The sequence below is a fragment of the Mixophyes fleayi genome, chromosome 4, assembly GCF_038048845.1.
Source record: "Mixophyes fleayi isolate aMixFle1 chromosome 4, aMixFle1.hap1, whole genome shotgun sequence".
NCBI classification, from domain to species: Eukaryota; Metazoa; Chordata; class Amphibia; order Anura; family Limnodynastidae; genus Mixophyes; species Mixophyes fleayi.
In genome coordinates this window covers 104,352,495-104,376,555 of record NC_134405.1, presented here as the reverse complement: position 1 = coordinate 104,376,555, position 24,061 = coordinate 104,352,495, and the positions used below count along the sequence as shown (strand labels likewise).

At 41.8% G+C, this 24,061-nt stretch overlaps 1 protein-coding gene across 1 annotated transcript in view; it reads right to left on the bottom strand.

Annotated features, from left to right (window-relative positions):
• Positions 1-962: 962 nt before the first annotated feature.
• SLC27A2 (solute carrier family 27 member 2) overlaps positions 963-24,061 on the bottom strand; it is a 64,076-nt gene continuing 40,977 nt past the window's right edge. Inside the window, exons 5-10 of the mRNA XM_075207927.1 lie at positions 23,611-23,805; positions 13,787-13,877; positions 10,561-10,759; positions 6,659-6,756; positions 3,043-3,173; positions 963-1,241 (exon numbers count right to left, since the gene is read on the bottom strand). Of these exons, the coding sequence (XP_075064028.1) occupies positions 1,065-1,241; positions 3,043-3,173; positions 6,659-6,756; positions 10,561-10,759; positions 13,787-13,877; positions 23,611-23,805 (891 nt within the window). The 3' untranslated portion in view covers positions 963-1,064. The remainder of the gene's footprint in view (positions 1,242-3,042; positions 3,174-6,658; positions 6,757-10,560; positions 10,760-13,786; positions 13,878-23,610; positions 23,806-24,061) is intronic.

Below are 24,061 nucleotides of genomic sequence, written 5' to 3'. Positions count from 1 at the left end.
AGTACAGCTATTCTTAACCTTTTCTACAAGGACACCAGTTGTGTTGGTAAAATCCACTCACAGCTCCTGGTTCAGTTTCTATTTATGTACACACTTTTCAATTGTTTTACTGTTTATTATTGTTAATAATATAATAAAGAATATTAGGAATTTGTACAGAATAATATAAAAATGATAATGATCAGCGCTTGATTTTAACTGTTTGCAGAAAAGAGGGTAATGGAAACCAATCCAAATGACACTGTCCACCCAATGTATAGATCTCACATAATAACATGCAGCTATCATGCTCTCTGTTTCACAGAATACATTTACTTTGAGCAAAGGAGATATATTTTCTCAGAATGGCTACAATTGTATCAGCTGGTGATTGTAAAATTGTAAGTTAGTGCTACCCACTAGTAATGTTTCACTATTAAGTTGATAGTATGGTGAGGAAAATGTGTACTATACATGATATGAAGAGACTTCGTACATAATAAAAATGGGCTAATGTATACTGTGTGCTTTAAGAGAACAATTGTCTATATATAGGTCCCAGAAGGACTTGACAATGTCAGTGACAGCTGGATCTGTCCAATGTGGCGAGACAATAGGCTCAGTCTGAGTGCAGTTGGAATAACTCTTATGCGTTTAATGATAAGCCAGCCCACTGAGGCCATGATCAGGGCCATCAACGGTGTCCTTCCAAGAGGATTGTATAGGGTAACTTAAGCTCCCTGTCAGTCTACATTTAAATGGTAAGGAGTATCATCTTTTGTAATGTGTTACAAAGATTGCACTAAATGAGCAGTGCTGAATATTGCAGCTGTATTACAACATATGCCGCTTATGTTGTTTATTTTTGTAACCAGTGCAGAGGGTCAGAGATGACAAATTGGTCCCAATGGGGCACTTAATGGCACCCTGATGGGACTGATGTTGTTACTAAGTAACCCTCTTAAGAAAGAACAAACATACACTTATATTAACAATCTCTTTTAATGCAAAATACACAGCTGCAATGTCAACACCCAGGATAAGATGGATGCAGAGAAAACAAAGTTTACAAGTATTACACAGTCTCACAATTTAATTTTTTTATTTCTGATGTCTTCATAAATGGTCTGAGTCATGGGCACATATTTCTTTTCTCTCTCATCCAGGAAATAGAGGGGATCAGTGATGGTAGAAGGATCAAACCCTTGTTTTACAAGCTCTACTTTACGTTGTTTAAAGGTTCCTGTGGTCTCCAATTCTTCCTAATCAGAGATAAAAAATATATGATCAGCACAAAAGATTGATAAAGTCACAATAAAAAGCTTGATGGCAAAGTGTATATATATATATATATATATATATGTGTGTGTGTGTGTGTGCGCTGCTCGATTGCTCCTCTCTCTGCCCCCAATCATCTCGCTTACTACTTTCACGATTTCACTCCTGTCTCTTCACTGTTCTACTGCCACTAATTCTCCCTTACCTTTGTATTTACTGCTCTTAACTTTACCATTATTGTACTGCATTGTACTTGCCATTCCACTGCTCTACCAAAACATTGATTTGCCTTAGTGTTGCCCTACTGTTGTTTTACCACTGATGACATTGCCACTGTCATACCTCCAGGGTTTCTACACTTACTAGGCCCAGACACCATCATGGCTCCTGCACCTTCTATGCCCCTGCACTGTCCTGGATGATGCCCAATGTGCCCACTGCACCATCTAGCCCCTCCAGGACTCTGTACCACCTAGGCCCCGGCACCTCTAAATCCTGGCCTCTTTATCTTGCAGATCCCTGCACCATAGGGAACCCCACTATGTCTATTGTTCTCATTTGCATCTATTGTTTTCCTCCCCTTTATCATGTAAGCTCTCACAGAAGGATCCTCTACCCTATGCCTCATGTCTGTACTCTGCCTCATGTCTGCCTGCTCTCCGTCCTCCTTTCTGTCCCTGTCTGGTCTTATGCTGAATTGTTCTTGAATGCCATGTGATTTGTTCTGTTAACTGCATACATGCGTTTCTGCTTATCTGTACCCATTATTCTTATCTGTATGCACCTATATAATTTTGTTGTATGTTTTAATGGTGGTGCCTTATAAATGTATAATGTGTACACACATATATACACACATTATATATTAACAGGTTTAATGCTCTAGTGCTGTGAAATCTATGCTAAATTCACCCTTTTATGTGCCTTGTCAATTTACTAATAGTTATGCTTAAACTCCTAGGATATATTGGGGTAAACATAGAGCATGTAGACAACATGTAGACAGCATATTCATTATCATTGCTTATTTATATAGTGCCAATCATATTATGCAACATTATACTGACTAATTGTTCACATCAGTCCCTGTCACATTGGAGCTTACATTCTAAATTCCCAACCACACACGTATACTGGGTTCCATTGTGTCATTAGCTAATTAACCTAACCAGTATTTTTTTGGACTGTTGTATGAAATCCATGCAAACATGTGGAGAACATGCAAACTCCACACTGACAGGGCCATAGATGGAATGAAATCCACGACCCCAGTGCTTTCAGACAGTAATGCTAACAATTCTGCCACCATGCTGTAATAAATACAGCTATTTATGACTCTGTACTTATAGGAATAATACCAGTAGATTGCAATGGCAGATAAGTTATTGTGACACCATGCTATAATATATTCATAAACATATACAGAAGAATAAATACAACTATTTGTGACACTATACCTACTGGAATAATGCCAGTAGATCACACTTGTCCACTTTGGTGATCTCCCATCCGGGAGATCACCAAAGCAGCTGTATCCTGGGGGCGTGGCCACACAGATTGTGACATCCGGGGCCAGGATGCCACGATTAGTTCCACCCCCAACCACTTCACCAACAAAGAGGACAGGAAGAGGGAGGTTGCCCTGCTCTCTCGGTAATCCGGGAGAAGTCACAAAAAAATTGGGATTCTCCCAGACATTCCGGGACAGTAAGCAACTATGCAGTAGATTACAGTGTCAGATAAAATGAACAGAATTAAGTTTAAGGAAAGTAAAATATACCATACCTGAATCCTAATAAACCTCGGTCTTGCATAGTTTGGTAGGAAGTCTCGGACATGTGCATATAATTTTCTACCATCAAAGTTCTCATACTCCCTAAGTTTGAGAGTGGCCATTCCTATTCTGCCTTCTTGATCTATTAAAGAAAGAAATTACTAATTCAGATTACAACGGCATATAAAATTAATATATTGTATTCCCGCATAAACACTTGGAGCTCAGAGAACTTCTAGTAACAAGTTAGACTCAGTGCTTTCACTAATAGAATTTCCAGCAGCCATAACATCACACAATGCTACTCAGGGAAGGCCTGGGAGACACAAGCAAATTGGTCAGGCACTTTTACCAGGGTGCCATAACAGAATAATGAGTGTGACAAAAACCATGCTGGTGTGATTTCACATAGGTAATGAAATATATGATAAATTGTCATGTCAAAGGATCATAATCAAATACAGCTACAAGCCCTATCGGACTAGTATTCAATGCAGAGAGCATCCTAGAGACCGCCATACATAGCAGAGAGCATCATACTCACCACCACCCACCCCCATACTTGCCAGCTCTCCCGGAATGTCCGAGAGACTCACGAAATTTGGGTCAGTCTCACGGACTCCTGGGAAAGCAGGGAAGTCTCCTGCATCCCAAACCTACCCAGCCTAAATTGGCCCCGCGACAAAACGGCATTTTCGTTGCGGGGGGCGGGGAAAAATTATGCATTTGGCTCTGCCCCGCCCCCTCTAGTCACACCCCTCTCCCGATATACACTTGCCGTAAGTTGCCAAGTATGCCCACCCCTTTTAACATTAACCCCTCCACACACACACACATACCATCAATATTTATTTTTATAGCGACAGCATATTCTGTAGCGCTTTAGCCCCCACATAACATATGGGAGGGTTAATGTTATGTGGGACTGATATGGGGGATACCACTATCCACATATTATTAACCCCCAATACCACTAACCAAGCATCAGTTCCCACAACATACTACACACCAGTTCCCAAATACCCCCCCCCCCCCCCCCCCCCGATGACACTACTCTATGTCCTGTATGAATAAAGTGGTTTCCCGTCAAATCTGTAGCACAAACATTTAATTTTTTTCAAATTAATTTGCTTTATTTACAGTCACCAAAACATTTCAGACTTTCTGTTATTAACATTGTAAAACTAATTACCATGAGAGAGTTACTTTGTGGGGGCATGGGGAATAGCTGACCTCTGGTGGATATAAACATTATGTACTTGAGAAATAAATAGCAGAGGACAGAAAATAACAAGACTATGGATCACTCTGCATCACTATTCTTATTGTTTATATAGCACCATAACACTGAGGATATGTGTACACATAGGTAATCCATATTACCACTTAATGGTAAAAAGCTGTATATTTATATTGAGCAGATAGTCACAGGTGCTAATGAAGTGCACAATATTACTACTGGGGGTAAATGTATCAAGCTGAGAGTTTTCTGGCGGGTTTGAAAAACCAATCAGATTCTAGCTATCTTTTATTTAGTAGATTCTACAAAATGACAGTTAGAATCTGATTGGTTGCTATAGGCAACATCTCCACTTTTCAAACCCGCCGGAAAACTCCCAGCTTGATACATTTATCCCCTGGTTTTAGAGACAGGGCAGTTACCATTAACCTCTTGGTTTTGAGGGCTCTTTTGTACCAGGTTTTCTATCTGGTCCAAAACTAAACTACATATTACATTATTCTCATTTTATGCTGCTCCTGTTTTATAAAGAGATTTAAACAGCCAACATACTTGGTGGTAATTAAATCCACATTAGGCTTAATAATCACATTATTAGGAAGCCTGTTAATGAATAGTTTTAATGTAACACCAGTCAGCAGCAGAGTACAAGCCCATTCCTCAAATCCACAGGAGAAAGGAGGTGTGGCTGATCAGAACAGCAGATACGGCTGTCATCTCTTTACTATATCTTTATATTATAAATTGACATGGGAAAGATGTCCCCTGATAATTATACAATTAAGTTAAGCGCTATTGTAAAGGAAACTCTTCACCATAGTGCAGTGGTTCCCAAATTTTTACACTGCCTTCTCTCACGTTGCCCCCTCTGCCCTCTGTCCCCTCTTCTGCCCTCTGTCACGCTGTCCCCCTCCTCTGCCCTCTCTCACGCTGTCACCCTCCTCTGCCCTCTCTCACGCTGTCACCCTCCTCTGCCCTCTCTCACGCTGTCACCCTTCTCTGCCATCTGTCCTCCTCCTCTGCCATCTGCCCTCCTCCACTGCCATCTGCCCTCCTCCTCTGCTCTCTGCCCTCCTCCTCTGCTCTCTGTCCCCCTCCTCTGCTCTCTGTCCTCCTCCTCTGCCATCTGCCCTTCTCCTCTGCTCTCTGTCCCCCTCCTCTGCCATCTGCCCTCCTCCTCTGCTCTTTGTCCACCTCCTCTGCCATCTGCCCTCCTCCTCTGCTCTCTGTCCCCCTCCTCTGCTCTCTGTCCCCCTCCTCTGCCATTTGACCCCCTCCTCTGCTCTCTCTCCCCCTCCTCTGCCATCTGCCCTCCTCCTCTGCTCTCTCCCCCTCCTCTGGCATCTGCCCTCCTCCTCTGCCCCGCGTCATGCAGCTGTCACTGACATCGATATTCAGTGACAGCTGCGGGAGAGAGGAGGCTGCAGGGTCCTAGCGCCGCGCGGATTGGTAAGTTTCTGTTTGCTTTCTTTTTTCTAGGGCTGGCCCGCGGCACCCTAGTGACAGCACCGCGGCACCCCTGGCACACACTTTGGGAACCGCCGCCATAGTGTAATACTAAAGCTGTGATTGGGATGTTATTCCAGTTCACTGTAAAGTAAAATTCTAAAAATACAGTTGTCTTGCTGTGTTCAATGTTCTGCCAGGGCAGAAAGCTGTAATAGTCTGTACTTACACAGTGCCAGCAGTACCCAGTCGGAGAACCACCGATATTTAATATTGTGTTGGAAATAAGTCACACAGAAGATTATCCAGATACAGTTTGGTGCAACTCTATAGTTTCACTAACAACCGCCCAGTAACTTGTATCCCTTTCCTGTGATGCTCTCCCCATAATACAGAACGGCTAACACTATCTTTAGATGGCTCTACCTGTTGGGGTCAAGCTAAGCTTTTTGGAGCTTGATAAATTGGCCCAGGTCACAGTCCCCATTGAGAATAATTGGGACTGTGGTATTGTGCAGTAGTTTTATTTAAGGCAAGTGATATCTCCTGCGTTATGCTAATGTTAAATAGCCAATTAACTTAATTTTGCCTAAACCATACGGAAACAGACAGGGATCATAAATCTAAGGCTTCGTATTACAAATCGTGTGACGTTCAATAAAATTATTTTAGTTACATCTAAGGACAGGAAGGAGCTCTATTCAGCTCTAGACTTCTCCAGTTTAATATGGGATCAGCAGCAGAATAGACCAAGAGCATTACTATACAGATACTATATAGACACATAGCAAGAAAAATGTATATTTACAAAGCATATGATTGTCATTGTGACATGGAATCTTGTACATATACTTCAGGCCAGCAGGAAAGAATCTAAACACACAACTGAAGACACAAATACGGGTATGTACAGATGACTACAACTAAAGGACCTTCCTTACTTGGGACAGGGACTCCATACACATTCACTTCTTCAATAAAAGTAAGTAGACCCAAAATATCAGCAACCTCTGTAGTAGCTACGTTTTCTCCTTTCCACCTGAAAATACAGATGATATCATGTTACAGAGGTTTGTTACTTATCACAGACACCTTCAGATCTACATCAGGAGGAAAATCGGTATCTCAAGTAAAAAGCAGAGATTCATAAAATAACTTATCTTTGCATATGGTATTTTCCTTCTTTTCCTTTAGGCTGGGTACACACTACAGGTTTTTTTTTTACCAAATTATCTGGCCAATCAAGATAAACGACCGTTCGGCCCGATATCACATTAGTGTGTACGCTCCAAGGCTGAACGATTATCATTCCAAAGCACATTGTATCATTTCATTTGATTTTTAAACCAAACTAAAAATCTTGTTTAACGCTGGAATAATGTAGTTCCATTTCTGCAGTGTGTATGCACTCAGGACCGGCAGTACCATAGATCTCTATGGAGTGCACAGAGTCAAAATATTTTCAGCTGTTGGTTATGACAGATGTAGAGCACAGATCTGAAGGTAAATCGTGTAAAACGTGTATAGTGTGTACACATGAATCAGTTGGTGATCTGAACTTTCAGTCATTGGTAAATTCGTTAATGATAATGCATTGGGACAAAATGTTCTGTAGTGTGTACCCAGCCTTGGCTAAATCCATGCAATGAATCAACATATGGCTGTTGTAATAAATCTGCCACCAAAACACCATATCTGGATCAAGTAGAAAAGCTGTGCACACGTTCCCTTGGATACCATTTATATTTGACCTTTCCTTGCCTCTCTTCAAGAAATCACAATGGTGCTGGATACATTAATATACATATTCCATTCATTGACAGAGTTGCATATGCCGGACATAGTAAAGCTGGTATTGCACAGGTTTGGGTCTGTGCTTTGGGTCAGTAGTGTTCTGTGCAGAAATGGTAGGGACAGGAGCACAACATTTCCAAGTGCTAGTGGTTTATTATGAACCAAAGGTGACACATTTAAAGGAAATGCTTCAAGAAACAGTGACCTGTCTCCATTCTTTACTTATGCTAGTGGTCAGAAGCATTTATCTGTCATCACTCAGGAACGTTTAAAGTTAATAAGCACAATATATATGCTCAGATTCATCAGCTCTGTCCTGTGTTCCTAAAATGACCATATTGGTGACAGTCTAATATATCTGTGGTTTCTTGACCTTCCTGCTTCCAGCACTCTAGAGGGTGCAACGTTTGAAATTTCTCAATAAATGAAGTATGTATTTTAAAGCAGCTTCTGACATGGTGGTTCTTTGGAGAGACACACAATTTAAAATGTAAAATTTGGGTGCCTACATACATGATCCAGACAGTAATTTTCTTTGTGTGCTAATAGCAGCCTCTTGCTTAGCTAACCACGCCCCCTTCGTCTATAGACTGTAGGAGGGACGGGCAATGAATAGAAGCAGCGGTTGGGGTGTGTATATAAGAATAAATTACATTTATATTTACAGGTCTTTTTGGTGGTTTTGAAGCTTATTCTAGATTTATCTAAAGTAGTTTTTAGGCTTTATACTTCCAATGTTAAAGGAAACACAACACATACTTATAAAACATCTCTACACAAAGTGCTAACACAAGCTTAAGGATGCTTTGGTGGGAACAAGCCCATAGAGATAATGTGTTCTATTTTTAAGGTGAGTATGAAAAACTGCTTCATAACCACCAGAAAAAAACATGTTAATGAGTCCTTAGTGTAATATCCAGATGTGTCCAGTTCGGCCACACACACGTGTTAGTATGTTGGTGAGGTGGGATCAGAATACGTGAGGCCCTAGTAGAACTGTTGTCTGATAAACATACACAGCTTGTGGTCATTGTACAATTTAAATTGATTCCAATCTGATTGTGTTGCTGGTCATTTTAGCAGCGCACATGGAGCTATGCCTGGGTTATTGTTCACAAAACACCAGATTTCCTAACGTTACGACTTCATATGTGGCCACTGTTACTCATTAGATCTGTCCTATATCTCCTCTCTTATAGAAGCAAAAACAGAGCTCTACATCGATATTTCTGTTAATATTGACTGAGTACAACAAATCATTTTAGTAGAATCAATAAAGGATATTGGACGATAAACTAGAAAAGTGGTGAGGCCATTGTTTTTTAAATTATTATTAAATTAGATATATTATTTAACTATGTAAAATATAAATATTAGTGATGTTTATTTCATTATGAAATATAGATTTATGTGCTATGTCATATTGTTTTTCAGAGTGTTTGGTACCATCATCTTACATAATGATTCACTATCGCGGTTATTACAAGGGTTGATGTGACAATAAGCACCAGTGACTCTATTAAATAAAATCTATAATATAAAAGCCTAGCGGCGTGTGTTAGTCTGTGTGTGGAAAAAAGCAAAACAAGCTGCAGCGCCACCTGCTGGGTGGAGTTATACACTGACCTACTAAATTCTTAGCATTATCTAATATCTAATATCTATAATATAAATGTCTAGTGGCGTGTGTTAGTCTGTCTGTCTGTGTGTGTGTGTGGAAAAAATAAAACCAAGCTGCAGCGCCACCTGCTGGGCGGAGTTATACACTGACCTACTAAATTCTTAGTGTGTGTGGAAAAAAAAATTCAGAAAGGGCTGAAATTTGGTATACTAAGATGTTTTTAATTTGTTAATTTAATTTGTTAATTGTTAAAAGTGTTTATAAAGATTTAAAAAATATATATATATATTTCTTGAAGGAGAAGTGACAGTTGGGAGTGATTGGTGGTTGCCGGGGGTGACAGTGGGGAGTGGTTGGTGGTTGAGGCCTGGGCTATGGCCCAAATGCATGACAAGAACCTTTTTAACACCTTAAGTAGCTTGATTTGACTAGAATGCATGAGTATCATGCACGGGTTAACTTGTATAAAAGTAAAAGCCTAGCGGCGTGTGTGGAAAAAACTATTTTCTCAGAAAGGGCTCATCCAATTGACCTGAAATTTGGTATACTGACATTATTTGACAAAAAAATTAGAATAGTGAAGTCATTTAACTTCCATCAATCCCCTTCCCCCGTGGGAGGGGTAGTAAAGGCTAAATTTACGAGTTGAGGGCTCAAACTCATTTTCGTGAGGTAATTTTACCTCATGAACACACATGTGTAGCGACGTGTGTTAGTGTGTGTGTGTGTGTGGAGAAAACTATTTTCTCAGAAAGGGCTCATCTAATTGACCTGAAATTTGGTATACTGACATTATTTGACAAAAAAATTAGAATAGTGAAGTCAGTTAACTTCCATCATCCCCCCTTACCCCCGTGGGATGGGTAGTAAAGGCTAAATTTACGAGTTGAGGGCTCAAACTCATTTTCGTGAGGTAATTTTACCTCATGAACACACATGTGTAGCGACGTGTGTTAGTGTGTGTGTGTGTGTGGAGAAAACTATTTTCTCAGAAAGGGCTCATCTAATTGACCTGAAATTTGGTATACTGACATTATTTGACAAAAAAATTAGAATAGTGAAGTCAGTTAACTTCCATCATCCCCCCTTACCCCCGTGGGATGGGTAGTAAAGGCTAAATTTACGAGTTAAGGGGTCAAACTCATTTTCGTGAGGTAATTTTACCTCATGAACACACATTAAAAAGGGCGCTTGCGTCCGGAAGTAACGCTCTTCCCCTGAGGAGGCCTGGGCTAGGCCCAAATGCATGACAAGAACCTTTTTAACACCTTAAGTAGCTTGATTTGACTAGAATGCATGAGTATCATGCACGGGTTAACTTGTGCTATAATATGTTTCTATAATATTTGAACTCTGCAACTCTAGGCAAGAAAGCTGTACACCATACACTTGGGTACATAAATTAACACCATGATTTTACTTAGTTACCTGAAAGTGTCTCCAACTCGGTCATGAAAATAGACAAAGTTTTGCTGGTCAACCATTAAAATATCACCAGTGTTAAAGTACATGTCTCCTTTCCGGAACACATCTCTGAGGATCTTCTTTTCCGTATGAGACTTATCTCCTGCATAGCCTCCAAAAGGGGACAGAGTAGAGATCTTGCTGACAAGAAGCCCAGGCTGACCTGGAAAAGGAAAGTCCCATTATAGTATGAGTCACAATCCCCAGTCTTAGGGGCCTATTTATCAACTAGTTTAATTTACCCAAAGGACACTTACGTACATCTTCGTAATTGGTCTTTTCTTCACTTTTCATTTCTGTCCAGCTCTGCTCCGAAGAGCAGATCTGGACAGCGCATGTGCAGAGGGATCATGTGATCTCTCCCTGTCACATGACAACTGTTCGCTCTTCACACTGCACAGTAGGGTTCTCTGTGCGTATGGCCAATTTCAAAGCAGGAAACCAGATCCCCATCAAGACCGCAAGTGAAGAGCCAGTGTAAAGGTAAGTGTTACACTTCACAGGAACAGACGTTTTTCGGAACGGCTCTTCCTGTGAAGATTTTTTGATAAATATGAGAAATCCTTATCAATGCAATAAGAATTGAAAACTATTTTTCATTTTCTGCTTTTTAAATATGTCCCTGTAACACTACAGCAGGGACTCCCAACTAGTGTGCGGAGACACATTTGTATCATATTTGCCTACTTTAAAGTTTTATCCTCCCGGAGGGAGATCCAGAGGCGAGGTGAATTGCAGATATGGAGGGGGTGAGGCACAGCCAATCACATCGTTTTAGCCCCAACCCAGTGATGAAATGACATAATTGTGGTATATCATCTCAAGGGGCAGGGCCAAAATTATGCGCTTTGTGGTGAACCGCATCATCAAGGCCCCACTTCCTGGAGTATGTGGGAGAATGGGCAGCAGTCCTGGGAGTCAAAGACATTCACCCAGAATTTGGGAGTCTCCTGGACATGCCAAGTAGACAAGTATGACTTGTATATCACCATAACAGGCTGCATGTTGCACAAGAAGTTATAGGTGAATTGGTGCTGTAAGAGAGGCTTCTTAAAGTAATATAACTATGCTAATATTTAATTTTACACTGGGGAAGAAAAAACTTACCTTGATGTTTTTTAATTTACTCATATTTGTTTATGACTATGGTATGGTGTATTATCATTTTTATATATTGGTTTGTTATGAAAAACATTAACCACATAGAAGGCATGTTAGTTGGAAACCACAAAACTACAGAAGAGCAAAGAGTTGATCCACTTCCATAGTACAACTATCGCTCTTTGACATGCATTTATCTGTCTCACAACTGGGTAGAGGTTGCCAGCAGTCCATTATGTTCAGCTTGTTCACATGAACAAATGTCAACAAATGTAATCTAACAGATATTATGTGTTTTATTTAGTCCAAAGGATTGATTTACTAGGCACTGCACAAAGATTATAGAGTAAGATTAGATTAGAATTATCTCTTTATATTACAAATGATGGATGACTCATAACACATAAAACAAGTTTTACTTGTGTTTTCTCCTTTTATCATTTGTGTCGATAGTGGTTTTTGAAAATCATCAGATGGCCTTACTAGAACAGGATGTACCACCCCGATGCTTGAGAAGAGTGAGAGGCTAGTGTGTATATATTATGTGTGAGTGTGCGGGGCAGATGTGTATATATTATGTGTGTGTGGCCAGTGTATATATGTATATATATATATATATTATGTGTGTGTGTGAGGGGCCAGTGTATTTATATAATGTGTGAGGGAAGGGGGGAGGAGGGTCTTAATATAATGTGGGATGTAGGCTATTGATTTAATGGTGGAGTGCAGGTGGGGGCTAATTATTGGGTGCGGTTTTATTATTAATATATATTATGTGTGTGTGTGTGTGTATGTGAGGGGTCAGTGTATATAAACTATGTGTTTTTGTGTGAGGGGAGCCAGTGTATTTATATTATGTGTGAGGGACGGGTGGGGGGGGGTCTTAATATAATATGGGATGTGGGCTATTAATTTAATGGTGGAGTGTAGGTGAGGGCTAATTATTGGGTGCTGTTTTATTAGTGGGGGGATGTTGAGGCAATTTAATTTAATAGTGGGGCCTATCAATTTAAGATGAGGTGATTGGACCTTTAATTTAATTTAATGCTGGGATGGTTTGGGAGCTATTAATTAAATGTGGGCTGTTTAGGGAAAATGAGGTCTATTCATTAAATGTGATTATGAATTATTTAATGCCTGGGATGGTTGTGGGAAATGGTTATATTTATTAAATCTTAAATGATATTTAATTTCTTGCTGGGGCTGTTTGGAGAGAGGGAAATAGGTTTATTTATTAAATGGGAATACAATTAATTTAATGTTTGGGCTGGTTGGAGGGAAATAGGTATTTTTATTAAATGTGTATGCTATTAATTTAATGTTGGGGCTGGAGAGAGGCCGAATTATAAAACGTGGGTGCTATATTGATTTAACACCGGGACTGGTTGGAGGTTTCTAAATTTCATGTACCCATTTTTTTTTCCAAATAGGGTCTCCAACATTCCAGGATCCAGACAAGCAGCAACTGATATAAAGAAATCAGCAGTCACAAGTGGTGAAAGTGACAAGAACATGTATATAATATAATGATAAAGGGACATTTCAAACCACAACGGGCTTTTGTCAAACCTTCAATGATCTCTGTGCTTTCAGGTTTTTGGTCCAATCCAAGGAGAATAAACTTCCCACAGACACTAAAGGATGGTTTGCCCAGAATGTAAAAATCCTACATTTATATCTCTGTCTAATTGCATGACAAGTAAATGTTCATTGTGCATGAAATTGCCACAATATGGGCATGAAGGAGTATGTAGCATCTCATGTAATAGGGTTTCTGCTCCAAGTCTTACACACAAAGGCAGTTATTTGTTAGCCAGTATTCATGAAAATAAAGCCTAGTCATTAACTAGTAACTCTATTGGGGAGTTAACGCACCGCCAGCACCAAGGCAGCCATTTTGTGCAATGGCCCATTATTCACGAGCATAGTAATCTACTGACTGAAGAAGCTGTCCACTCTCAGTCATCCGCCTCTCATACTATATCTGAACGTGGACATTTCCTTCAAGTGTGTGTTTCTTCACAATTGTTTAGAGTGGCAAAACTATTACTTGTGAAAGTGCATAAAGAACAAACCAGGCATTACCTACCCTTCCGAGTCCTTATACAACGTCCTTTGGCATCTTTGACAGGCTCATCCTTTTCAATATCGTATTTAAGAAATGCATATGGTAATATTTTCTGTTAAAAGGAAAACAGGGTGAATTAGCACTCAGACATACGCAACATTTGAAGGCGATATATACACACATATGGGGGAATTAAAATCACTTCAGCAACCGAAGCACAGAATATTTATAATAGAAATCATTAGGGATGTGCACCGGCGACTTTTGAGGTCTCGTGTTTTGTGTTTTGGATCCGGATTTTCGTTATTTTTGAGGTTCGGATTTGTCTCGCAAAACACTTGACGAAAGGTCTCGGTTCGGATTTAAGGTATTGGATTCGGATTTTTTTTGAAAAAAACATAAAAAGTTTAAAAATCAAGTTTTTGGGCTTATTTTCACTCCTAGGCTATTATTAACCTCAATAACATTCAATAACAAGCATTTCCACTAATTTACAGTGTATTGTGAACACCTCACAATATAGTTATTAGTCCAAAACGTTGCAACAAGGTATCTTTCTGGACTGCGTAGAGGAGTGGGTCACCACAATATATATTAAAAACCCTGAACTTTTATGAATCGCACCAATAAATGTACCTGGACTGCGTAGAGGAGTGGGTCACCACAATATCTTAAAAACCCTGAACTTTTATGATTCGCACCAATAATTGTACCTGGACTGCGTAGAGGAGTGGGTCACCACAATATCTTAAAAACCCTGAACTTTTATGATTCGCACCAATAAATGTACCTGGACTGCGTAGAGGAGTGGGTCACCACAATATCTATTAAAAACCCTGAACTTTTATGAATCGCACCAATAAATGTACCTGGACTGCGTATAGGAGTGGGTCACCACAATATATATTAAAAACCCTGAACTTTTATGATTCGCACCAATAAATGTATCTGGACTGCGTAGAGGAGTGGGCACTGGGCACCACAATAAAATATATAAAAAACCTTCAACAGATCTGCATTACACTACACATACGGCTGCTCCTCCATCCTCTCCATCATATACATGTTGGAGTTTTAGCGTGTGACAACCTCTTGTTTTTGATAATGTCAGTGCATTTGGAATATTTTTCAATTTGCCCCACACCACTGAATGTACTTTATCTATGATACGCAATACGCATCTATCTATCTTGACTGCGTAGTGTGGTGGCCCCGGTACACAATTTGGTACCGAGGCCACAATATAATTAAAAAACCCTCCACGTGTCGGAATTCCACCAAACAAGTATCTGGACTGCATAGTGGGGTGGCCCCGGTACCCAATTTGATACCGGGGCCACAATACCTCCTCCAAACATGCTACAGACAATTCGTCATTGAGAGACCCCAGACAGACAGGGTCGAAGTGTTATTGTTTGACTTTGTAAACCCAAAAAAATGTCCCTGTTGCACATAGTCGTGCAATGAAGACTGACTTTTTCATTTAAAGGCACGATCTTTAAAGTGTAGTGTTTGTAAGTCTAAGTCATATTATACTTTTGGTAAAATTGGTTTTTTTTGTTCCTCTTTATGGTAATTAATTAGTAATAGAATTAAAGTAGGAAATAGAATTAAATAGAATTAAAGTAGGAAATAGAGTGGTATAGAGTTGTAGTGTGGTATAGATAGAGTGGTCCACACAATATAATAATAAAACCCTCAACTGGTCTGAATTCCACCAAACAAGTATCTTGACTGCGTAGTGTGGTGGCCCCGGTACACAATTTGGTACCGGGGCCACAATACCTCCTCCAAACATGCTACAGACAATTCGTCATTGAGAGACCCCAGACAGACAGGGTCGAAGTGTTATTGTTTGACTTTGTAAACCCAAAAAAATGTCCCTGTTGCACATAGTCGTGCAATGAAGACTGACTTTTTCATTTAAAGGCACGATCTTTAAAGTGTAGTGTTTGTAAGTCTAAGTCATATTATACTTTTGGTAAAATTGTTTTTTTTTGTTCCTCTTTATGGTAATTAATTAGTAATAGAATTAAAGTAGGAAATAGAATTAAATAGAATTAAAGTAGGAAATAGAGTGGTATAGAGTTGTAGTGTGGTATAGATAGAGTGGTCCACACAATATAATAATAAAACCCTCAACTGGTCTGAATTCCACCAAACAAGTATCTTGACTGCGTAGTGTGGTGGCCCCGGTACACAATTTGGTACCGAGGCCACAATATAATTAAAAAACCCTCCACGTGTCGGAATTCCACCAAACAAGTATCTGGACTGCATAGTGGGGTGGCCCCGGTACCCAATTTGATACCGGGGCCACAATACCTCCTCCAAACATGCTACAGACAATTCGTCATTGAGAGACCCCAGACAGACAGGGTCGAAGTGTTATTGTTTGACTTTGTAAACCCAAAAAAATGTCCCTGTTGCACTTGCACATAGTCGTGCAATGAAGACTGACTTTTTCATTTAAAGGCACGATCTTTAAAGTGTCAGAAAGAGAGAGAAGACACAGGAGAGGAGAGTTGTAGCTGGGGACCTGGGGTGGAAGCTCCCAGGCTCCCCCAGCATTGCCTGGAAGTCTGAGCGTGGTGACTGAGCCAGGGCAAGGAATGTGTGCCCTGGATGAGGGGGAGAACTCCATGCCACTATAGTGAACCCAAGAGAGAGGGGGACACTGCACATGGAAGAGGCCCTGGAGTGAGGGCTGCTACAAGAGGCATGGTAGCTGTAGTGTCAGATCCTGAGGCTGAGAGTACACAGAGTGACGTGTCAGAGCACAGGAGACATTATCCCCGCAGAGGAGGGATGAGCTGCAGTTGAGAGGTATGTTGTTGAAATAGGACATGCACACTTTAACAAACCAATCATTTCAGCGACAGGGCCTACCAAACAACTTTGACTGAAATGATTGGTTTGTTTGGGCCCCCACACCAAAAAAGCTATTCATCTCTCCCTGTACAGACTAAACAGGCTCTACTGAGGCAAGATGTCGTCCTCATCCTCAACCTCTGATTCCTCTCCCCCTACAGTGTCTACTTCCTCCTCATCACACATTATCAATTCGTCCCCGCTGGACTCCACAACCACAGGTCCCTCTGTAGTATCTGGAGGGCAGTGCTGTACTTCATTGAGGAATTGATTATTCATTTTTATAAACATCATTTTTTCAACGTTGTGAGGAAGCAACCTCCTTCGCCGCTCACTGACCAGGTTCCCCGCTGCACTAAAAACTCTTTCCGAGTACACACTGGAGGGGGGACAACTCAGGTAAAATAGAGCCAGTTTGTACAGGGGCTTCCAAACTGCCTTTTTTTCCTGCCAGTAACAATATGGACTGTCTGACATGTCTACTTGGATGGTGTCAGCAAAGTAATCATCCACAATTTTTTCTATTGTCACAGCATCCAATGCAGCGAGAGTAGACATGTCTGCAATGGTTGGCAGGTCCTTCAGTCCGGACCAGATGTTAGCATCCCCGCCAGTGCCTCTTTTGGGAAAACTGAGCTTTTTCCTCGCAGCCATAGATGTGGAAGAAAATGAGGGTGGAGCTGTTGGCATGTCACGGTCCTCTTCAGAGGACAATCTCCTGACCAGCAGGTCTTTGCACCGCTGTAGACTTGTGTCCGCCGGAAACAGAGACACAACATACGCTTTAAACCGAGGATCGAGCACGGTGGCCAGAATGTATTCCTCTGACTTTAAAAGAGTGACCACCCTCGGATCCTGGCAAAGCGTACGAAGGGCTACATCCACAAGAGCTACATGCTTGCTGTAATCGCAATGGCTTACCAGCTCCTCCCTCACTTTCTCCAGCTGCTTCTGCAACAGCCTGATCAGGGGAATGACCTGACTCAAGCTGGCAGTGTCGGAACTGACTTCTCGTGTGGCAAGTTCAAATGGCTGCAGAACCTTGCACAACACGGAAATCAGTCTCCACTGCGCTTGACTCAGGCGCATCCCCACTCCTTTGCCTATGTCGTAGGTGGCTGTGTAGGCCTGAATGGCCTTTTGCTGCTCCTCCATCCTCTGCAGCATATAGAGGGTGGAGTTCCAGCGCGTCACAACCTCTTGTTTGAGGTGATGGCAGGGCAGGTTCAAGCTTTTTTGATGTGCCTCTAGTCTGCGGTAGGCACTGGCTGAATGCCGAAAGTGTCCAGCAATTTTGCGGGCCACCGCAAGCATCTCCTGCACACCCCTGTCACTCTTGAGGTAATGCTGCACCACCAAATTAATGGTGTGGGCAAAACATGGGACGTGCTGGAAATTGCCCATATTTAATGCCCGCACAATGTTACTGGCATTGTCTGACACCACAAATCCCCATGAGAGTCTAAATGGGGTAAGCCACTGGGAGATAATTTCCCTCATTTTCTCTAATATGTTGTCAGCGTTGTGCCTCTTATTAAAGCCTGTAATGCACAATGTTGCCTGCCTTTGCATGAGCAGCCATTTTGTAGATGCTGCTACTGATGCAGCTGTTGCTGTTGCTGCGGAAGGGGATGCATCTACCCAGTGGGCTGTCACAGTCATATAGTCCTTCGTTTGCCCAGAACCACTTGTCCACATGTCCGTGGTTAAGTGGACAGTGGGTACAACCGCATTTTTAAGAGCACTGAGGACACTTGATCGTACTTCTCTGTACATTTTTGGTATCGCCTGCCTAGTGAAGTGGAATCTCGAGGGGATTTGGTACCGGGGACACAATACCTCCATCAACCCTCTAAATCCCACTCCACTGATGGCGGACACCGGGCGCACGTCTAACACCAACATTGCAGTTACAGCCGCAGTTATACGCTTTGCAATAGGGTGACTACTATCGTATTTGGTGGTCATGGCAAACGACTGTTGGACGGTCAATTGTTTGGTGAAAGACTTAGCGGTCTTACGACTTCCCCTCTGGGAAGATGACCGACTAACAGCAGCAACAGCAGCAGTGGCAGTAGTAGGCGTACCGCTGCAGGATTCCTCGGATGAATCCCGTATTGAGGAGGACTCAGTCTGGCTGCTGACTTGGGCTGCAGGACTGAATCTGATGGAGATTGTGGAGGAAGTTGACGAGGAGGGTGTTGCTGGTGTGTATCCAACTGGACCACGGGATTTAGGTGTCCCTGTACCGATGAGGGTCCTAGCCCCAGTTCCTGAACTAACCACTGAACTATGAAGGTTATTCAGGTGACGTATAAGGGAGGATGTTCCTAGGTGGGCAAGATCCTTACCCCTGCTTATTTGAGCTTTACATAAGCTACATATTGCCATACATTGGTTGTCTGGATTTGGATAAAAATAACTCCAGACCGAAGAGGTGCATTTTTTGGTCTTCTGACCAGGCATGACGATGGGCTTTTTCATCCCATGGACATCAGCTGTTTCCCCCCCTGGTGCCTCATTTACAATAACCACATCACCATCCTCATCATCAAGTTCCTCCACAGCGCCAGCTACATCATCAATAGCCTCCTCCCGAGCCACCTCTTCCCGTACAGTGATGGGAAGGTCAGGCTTGACAACCACCAACACCCTTGGACTCGCCTTGGGGATTTGTGATAATTTCTCTTTAGAAGGCAGAGTTGTTTGCTGTTTTGTTGCTGACAGCATAACTCTCTTCAATTTTTTGTAGGGGGGGGGGAGGAGGAGGAGGGCTAAGATCCGTGGGTGAAGCTGAACCACTAGTCATGAACACGGGCCAGGGCCTAAGCCGTTCCTTGCCACTCCGTGTCGTAAATGGCATATTGGCAACTTTACGTTTCTCCTCAGATGATTTTAAGTTTCTCTTTTTGCTACTTTTTCTTAACTTGGGCTTTTTGGATTTTACATGCCCGGTACTACGAGATTGGGCATCGGGCTTGGAAGACGACGTTGATGGCATTTCATCGTCTATGTCATGACTAGTGGCAGCAGCTTCAGCATTAGGAGGAAGTGGGTCTTGATCTTTCCCTACTTTATCCTCCAAATTTTTGGTCTCCATTATATGTAGCACAAGATACTGCAGAATGTGTGAACTTGGTAATATTGCAGTACCAATGGACTTATACTGCTGGATTGGTTTTGCAAATTTGGTTATAATTATTATTTTTTATTTTTTTGTTAAATTTTTTATTTTTTTTTACTTTTTTCTTATTTTTAAAAAACTTGGGAATAGTGGGGAAATAACTATGCCCTTAGAAGCACAGAGCACAGGACACAGCACCACTGGACTGAACAGGACACGGCACAGGACCCAGCAGCACTACGGAACTCAGCAGGACAGAGCACAGGACACAGCACCACTGGACTGATACTGCAGAATGTGTGAACTTGGTAATATTGCAGTACCAATGGACTTATAATGCTGGATTGGTTTTGCAAATTTGGTTATAATTATTATATATTTTTTTTTTTTTAACATTTTTTATTTTTTTTTACTTTTTTTTTATTTTTTAAAAACTTGGGAATAATGGGGAAATAACTATGCCCTTAGAAGCACAGAGCACAGGACACAGCACCACTGGACTGAACAGGACACGGCACAGGACCCAGCAGCACTACGGAACTCAGCAGGACAGAGCACAGGACACAGCACCACTGGACTGATACTGCAGAATGTGTAAACTTTGTAATATTGCAGTACCACTGGACTTTTACTGCTGAATGTGTGAACTTGGTAATATTGCAGTACCAATGGGCTTATACTGCAGGATTGGTTGTGAAAATTTTGTGGTAATTAAAAAATATTAAAGTAGTTTTTGGTATTTTTAAAAAAAACTTTTTTTTATTTTTTTAAACACAGGGGAATATTGGGGAAATAACTATGCCCTTAGAAGCACAGAGCACAGGACACAGCACCACTGGACTGAACAGGACACAGCACAGGACCCAGCAGCACCACTGACCTCAGAAGGACAGAGCACAGCACACAGCACCACTGGACTGATACTGCAGAACACAGCACAGCACAGCACAGCACAGCACAGCACTAAACAGCACAGCACAGCACAGCACAGCACAGCACAGCACAGAACTAAACAGCACAGAACTAAACAGCACAGAACTAAACAGCACAGAGGACCACCTAACACACCCTCCCTCTACCCTGATCAATGCCCGAGTGAAGATGGCGGCGACTAGCGGGGAATTTATAGGATCCGAGTATCGCGAGATCCGACAACGGGATTATGAGTCAGAGCCTCAGTTTCACTTTTGAATTTGGCGCCAATACCCGGATCTGTCTCGGATCCGACTCGGATCCGCAACGTTCGGGTGGGCTCGGATTTCAGAAATCCGAGTGCGCTCATCCCTAGAAATCATCAATAAAACATGAAATCCTATTGACTGTATGAAGAAGGTCCCGGAAGAAGAATCTAACTTACTTCGCTGGATGCGGCGTCTCACTCCAGTCCTGGAACAAACAAGTTTGTTAAGATTCTCATTTGGCGTAATCAGAGGACGCCGCAGCAAACCAATCAGAGATCACTGTGGGAATTTTTTATTAAATTGTCGTGGTGAGCCATATAACCGGCCTTTGCCAGTGGGCGAGAGAGACCAACGAGGAGCTCTGAAGAAGAAGACTGCAGCCAAGCCCAGCGGAGAGCTCTGAGTCAAGAAAGAGGACTTCAGACTCAGCAAAAAAGACACTGAGTCAAACTAGAAAACATTGGCAGCCACAAAAAGGCAGCAGGGGAAGGATAATGATCAACTTGCTGATGCTGAAAGCTACGAAATTCAAGGCCTTCAGGCACATGCTATTCAGGCCGCACCCCTGTGTCTAAGCCTGAAACACGTTAGTTGGGCACAAGGCCCATGGTACATTAGTCAAGCTAGTAACATGGTCAGTAACACAGTAGAATGCAGCGTACGCTGCTGTACTTGTGCGAGTAAGGTGTCCGTGCAGGAGGTGTTTCCATGGTGGATGCCCGTAGACCCTGTGTGCAGGCTAGTGTAACCGGCACAGTAACAGCAGGGTGCGGTCAAGGTGCCATACCGAATAAAGTTACCCAGTTACAATGTCTGCAATAAACTGTCCAAGTATTCTAAGGTAAGGAGGCCTTAATTAGTTCCACACTCCTGTGGTTTCAAGCCCCAAAGGTGAGCAGGGAATCTGTGGAGCCACATCCGCCTGTGAAGCCAAGATGCTAAATTTTGATAACCTAGATAACACATTTGCTAGTTAATTGTTAACCCCTGGTATATGCATGGCTTTTACCCAAATATTTTGCTTCAGGCATCTTAGGGTCACTAGAGGTGTTCTAGCTGACGAAGGGCTAGATTTACTAAGCTGCGGGTTTGAAAAAGTGGGGATGTTGCCTATAGCAACCAATCAGATTCTAGCTGTCATTTTGTAGAAGGTACTAAATAAATGAAAGCTAGAATCTGATTGGTTGCTATAGGCAACATCCCCACTTTTTCAAACCCGCAGCTTAGTAAATCTAGCCCGAAGTGTTCAAACTTCTTCATTATCAGACCAGTCTGTTCTTTAACTCATTTCTCCATAGCCCTAAAGCTACCAAGACTGGAAACAGTTCTAACAACGCCACACTGGGACTCAGGCCTATTTCTACCCACTCAGATGGGTAACCTCTCCACACACCTTTTTAATGCAAAGCATGCTCCAAACTCTACATTCATATTCTTCTTCATTTCTTTTGTAAGCCTTATGAAAAAGTGGGTCCTAACCACCTCAATTGTTGCAGCAATGATTCGCCTGCAAAAGATTCGTCAAATAGACATAATTCTATTTATAAATACCAAATGTACAACTAGAGACTGTAATTGCCTCAGTGTGGCGGCTTTCTGTCATATCCTCCAGCTTCTGCTCCTGTAAACAAAATGGCTACTAAACCTTGTTGATTTCTATGCCTAAATATTTCAGCACCTACCAGCTTTTCTGGTGCTAATGGTACCAGAATTTGACCTGAAAACATGCAATGTAACCACAAAATAGGAAATCCAGGTAAAGGGACACCACTTGTTACTCGATTCTGACTAATGGGAGAAGCTGAGTGCAGGATATGGTGCAGCCCATGGTAAAGCATCTGCCTACAAAGTAACATTCTTCTACTATGCAACCCAGCAAATGGAAAGAGCGACGTATGGGGATTAATTGAAAGGATGTCTCTATATCAGCTTTTGCCATTAATGCTCCTTTTCCACAGTCTTTGGCTTTTAGTAGTGTTTTGATGAAATAAGTGGATACTATCCTGCATAATTCAGGGTCAATGGCATCATTTTGAATGCCCTCAGCTCTGCTTTCAGCACTATGCCCAAAGACAATATTCTGAAACTCGGTACTGGTGACCATCAAAGGGTCCCACCATTCTCCCTAAAGTCACCTCTTTCACCGACTTCTCTTGCACCACTTCCAGTGCTGAATGCTAAGTCCTCTCTCTACCCGGGGTGCCCTGCTCTCTTTCAGGTATAATAAATCTTGTACAAGTCCTTCCTTATTAAAATAGCATCTGAGCCTTGGCAGCAACTTTTCCACCAATAATGGTATCTGAGTCCTTACCGTTAAGACCTCTGGCCTGTCCCTTCTCTTCTGCTGTTTTATTCCTCCTAAAACATCTATTAGATTGGTGAGTGTCACTAAAGGCAGAGCATTTAAGCCAGAAACAGCTGGCCTCTCTCCTGCACTGATCCTCATTAAACCCCAAGCAAACACTATTGTCTTGTTGGCGAATGCCCGGTGCCCTGATTTCCCTTATGTTAAGGAAGCACAGTTACACAGCGTGCAGTTGATGTATAAAATGTGTGGAATACACATAATATATTAGTTATTAATCAGCAGTGGTCTCTGAAACTAGATGGTATGACTGGCACTTCATACATCAGATCAACAAGGATAATACTGATTTATATTAACGTACCTTGTATAAAAAATTGACTCTTCCTACTGCACCAACTGTGTTGGTATGATTCACAAAGACAACATTTCCTTCAGTAGCTGCATAAAACTCGTATATCTGGATGTCGCCAAATCTCCTCAGGAACTCGCTCCAGACATCAGTCCGCAGACCATTCCCAATAGCCATCCTGACATTATGGGAGGCATCGTCATCACTCTGAAGAAAACCAAAATAACAAAACAGAACATCGGTATCTGTAGTTCAACAACAACCAAAGAACCGCAGTCTAAACCTTGCAGGTTATATTGATTGTTTTTATTTCAATTGATTGTACTGCTGAAAACATAATAAATAGTTGTAATATTTTTTCTAAATACCTCATCTCACTTTCAGGCATATTTATCATAGGACAAAAAAAGCCAGTTGATAGGCCAAAATGGGCAAAGCCTATTAAACAAGCACTGCAGTAGGA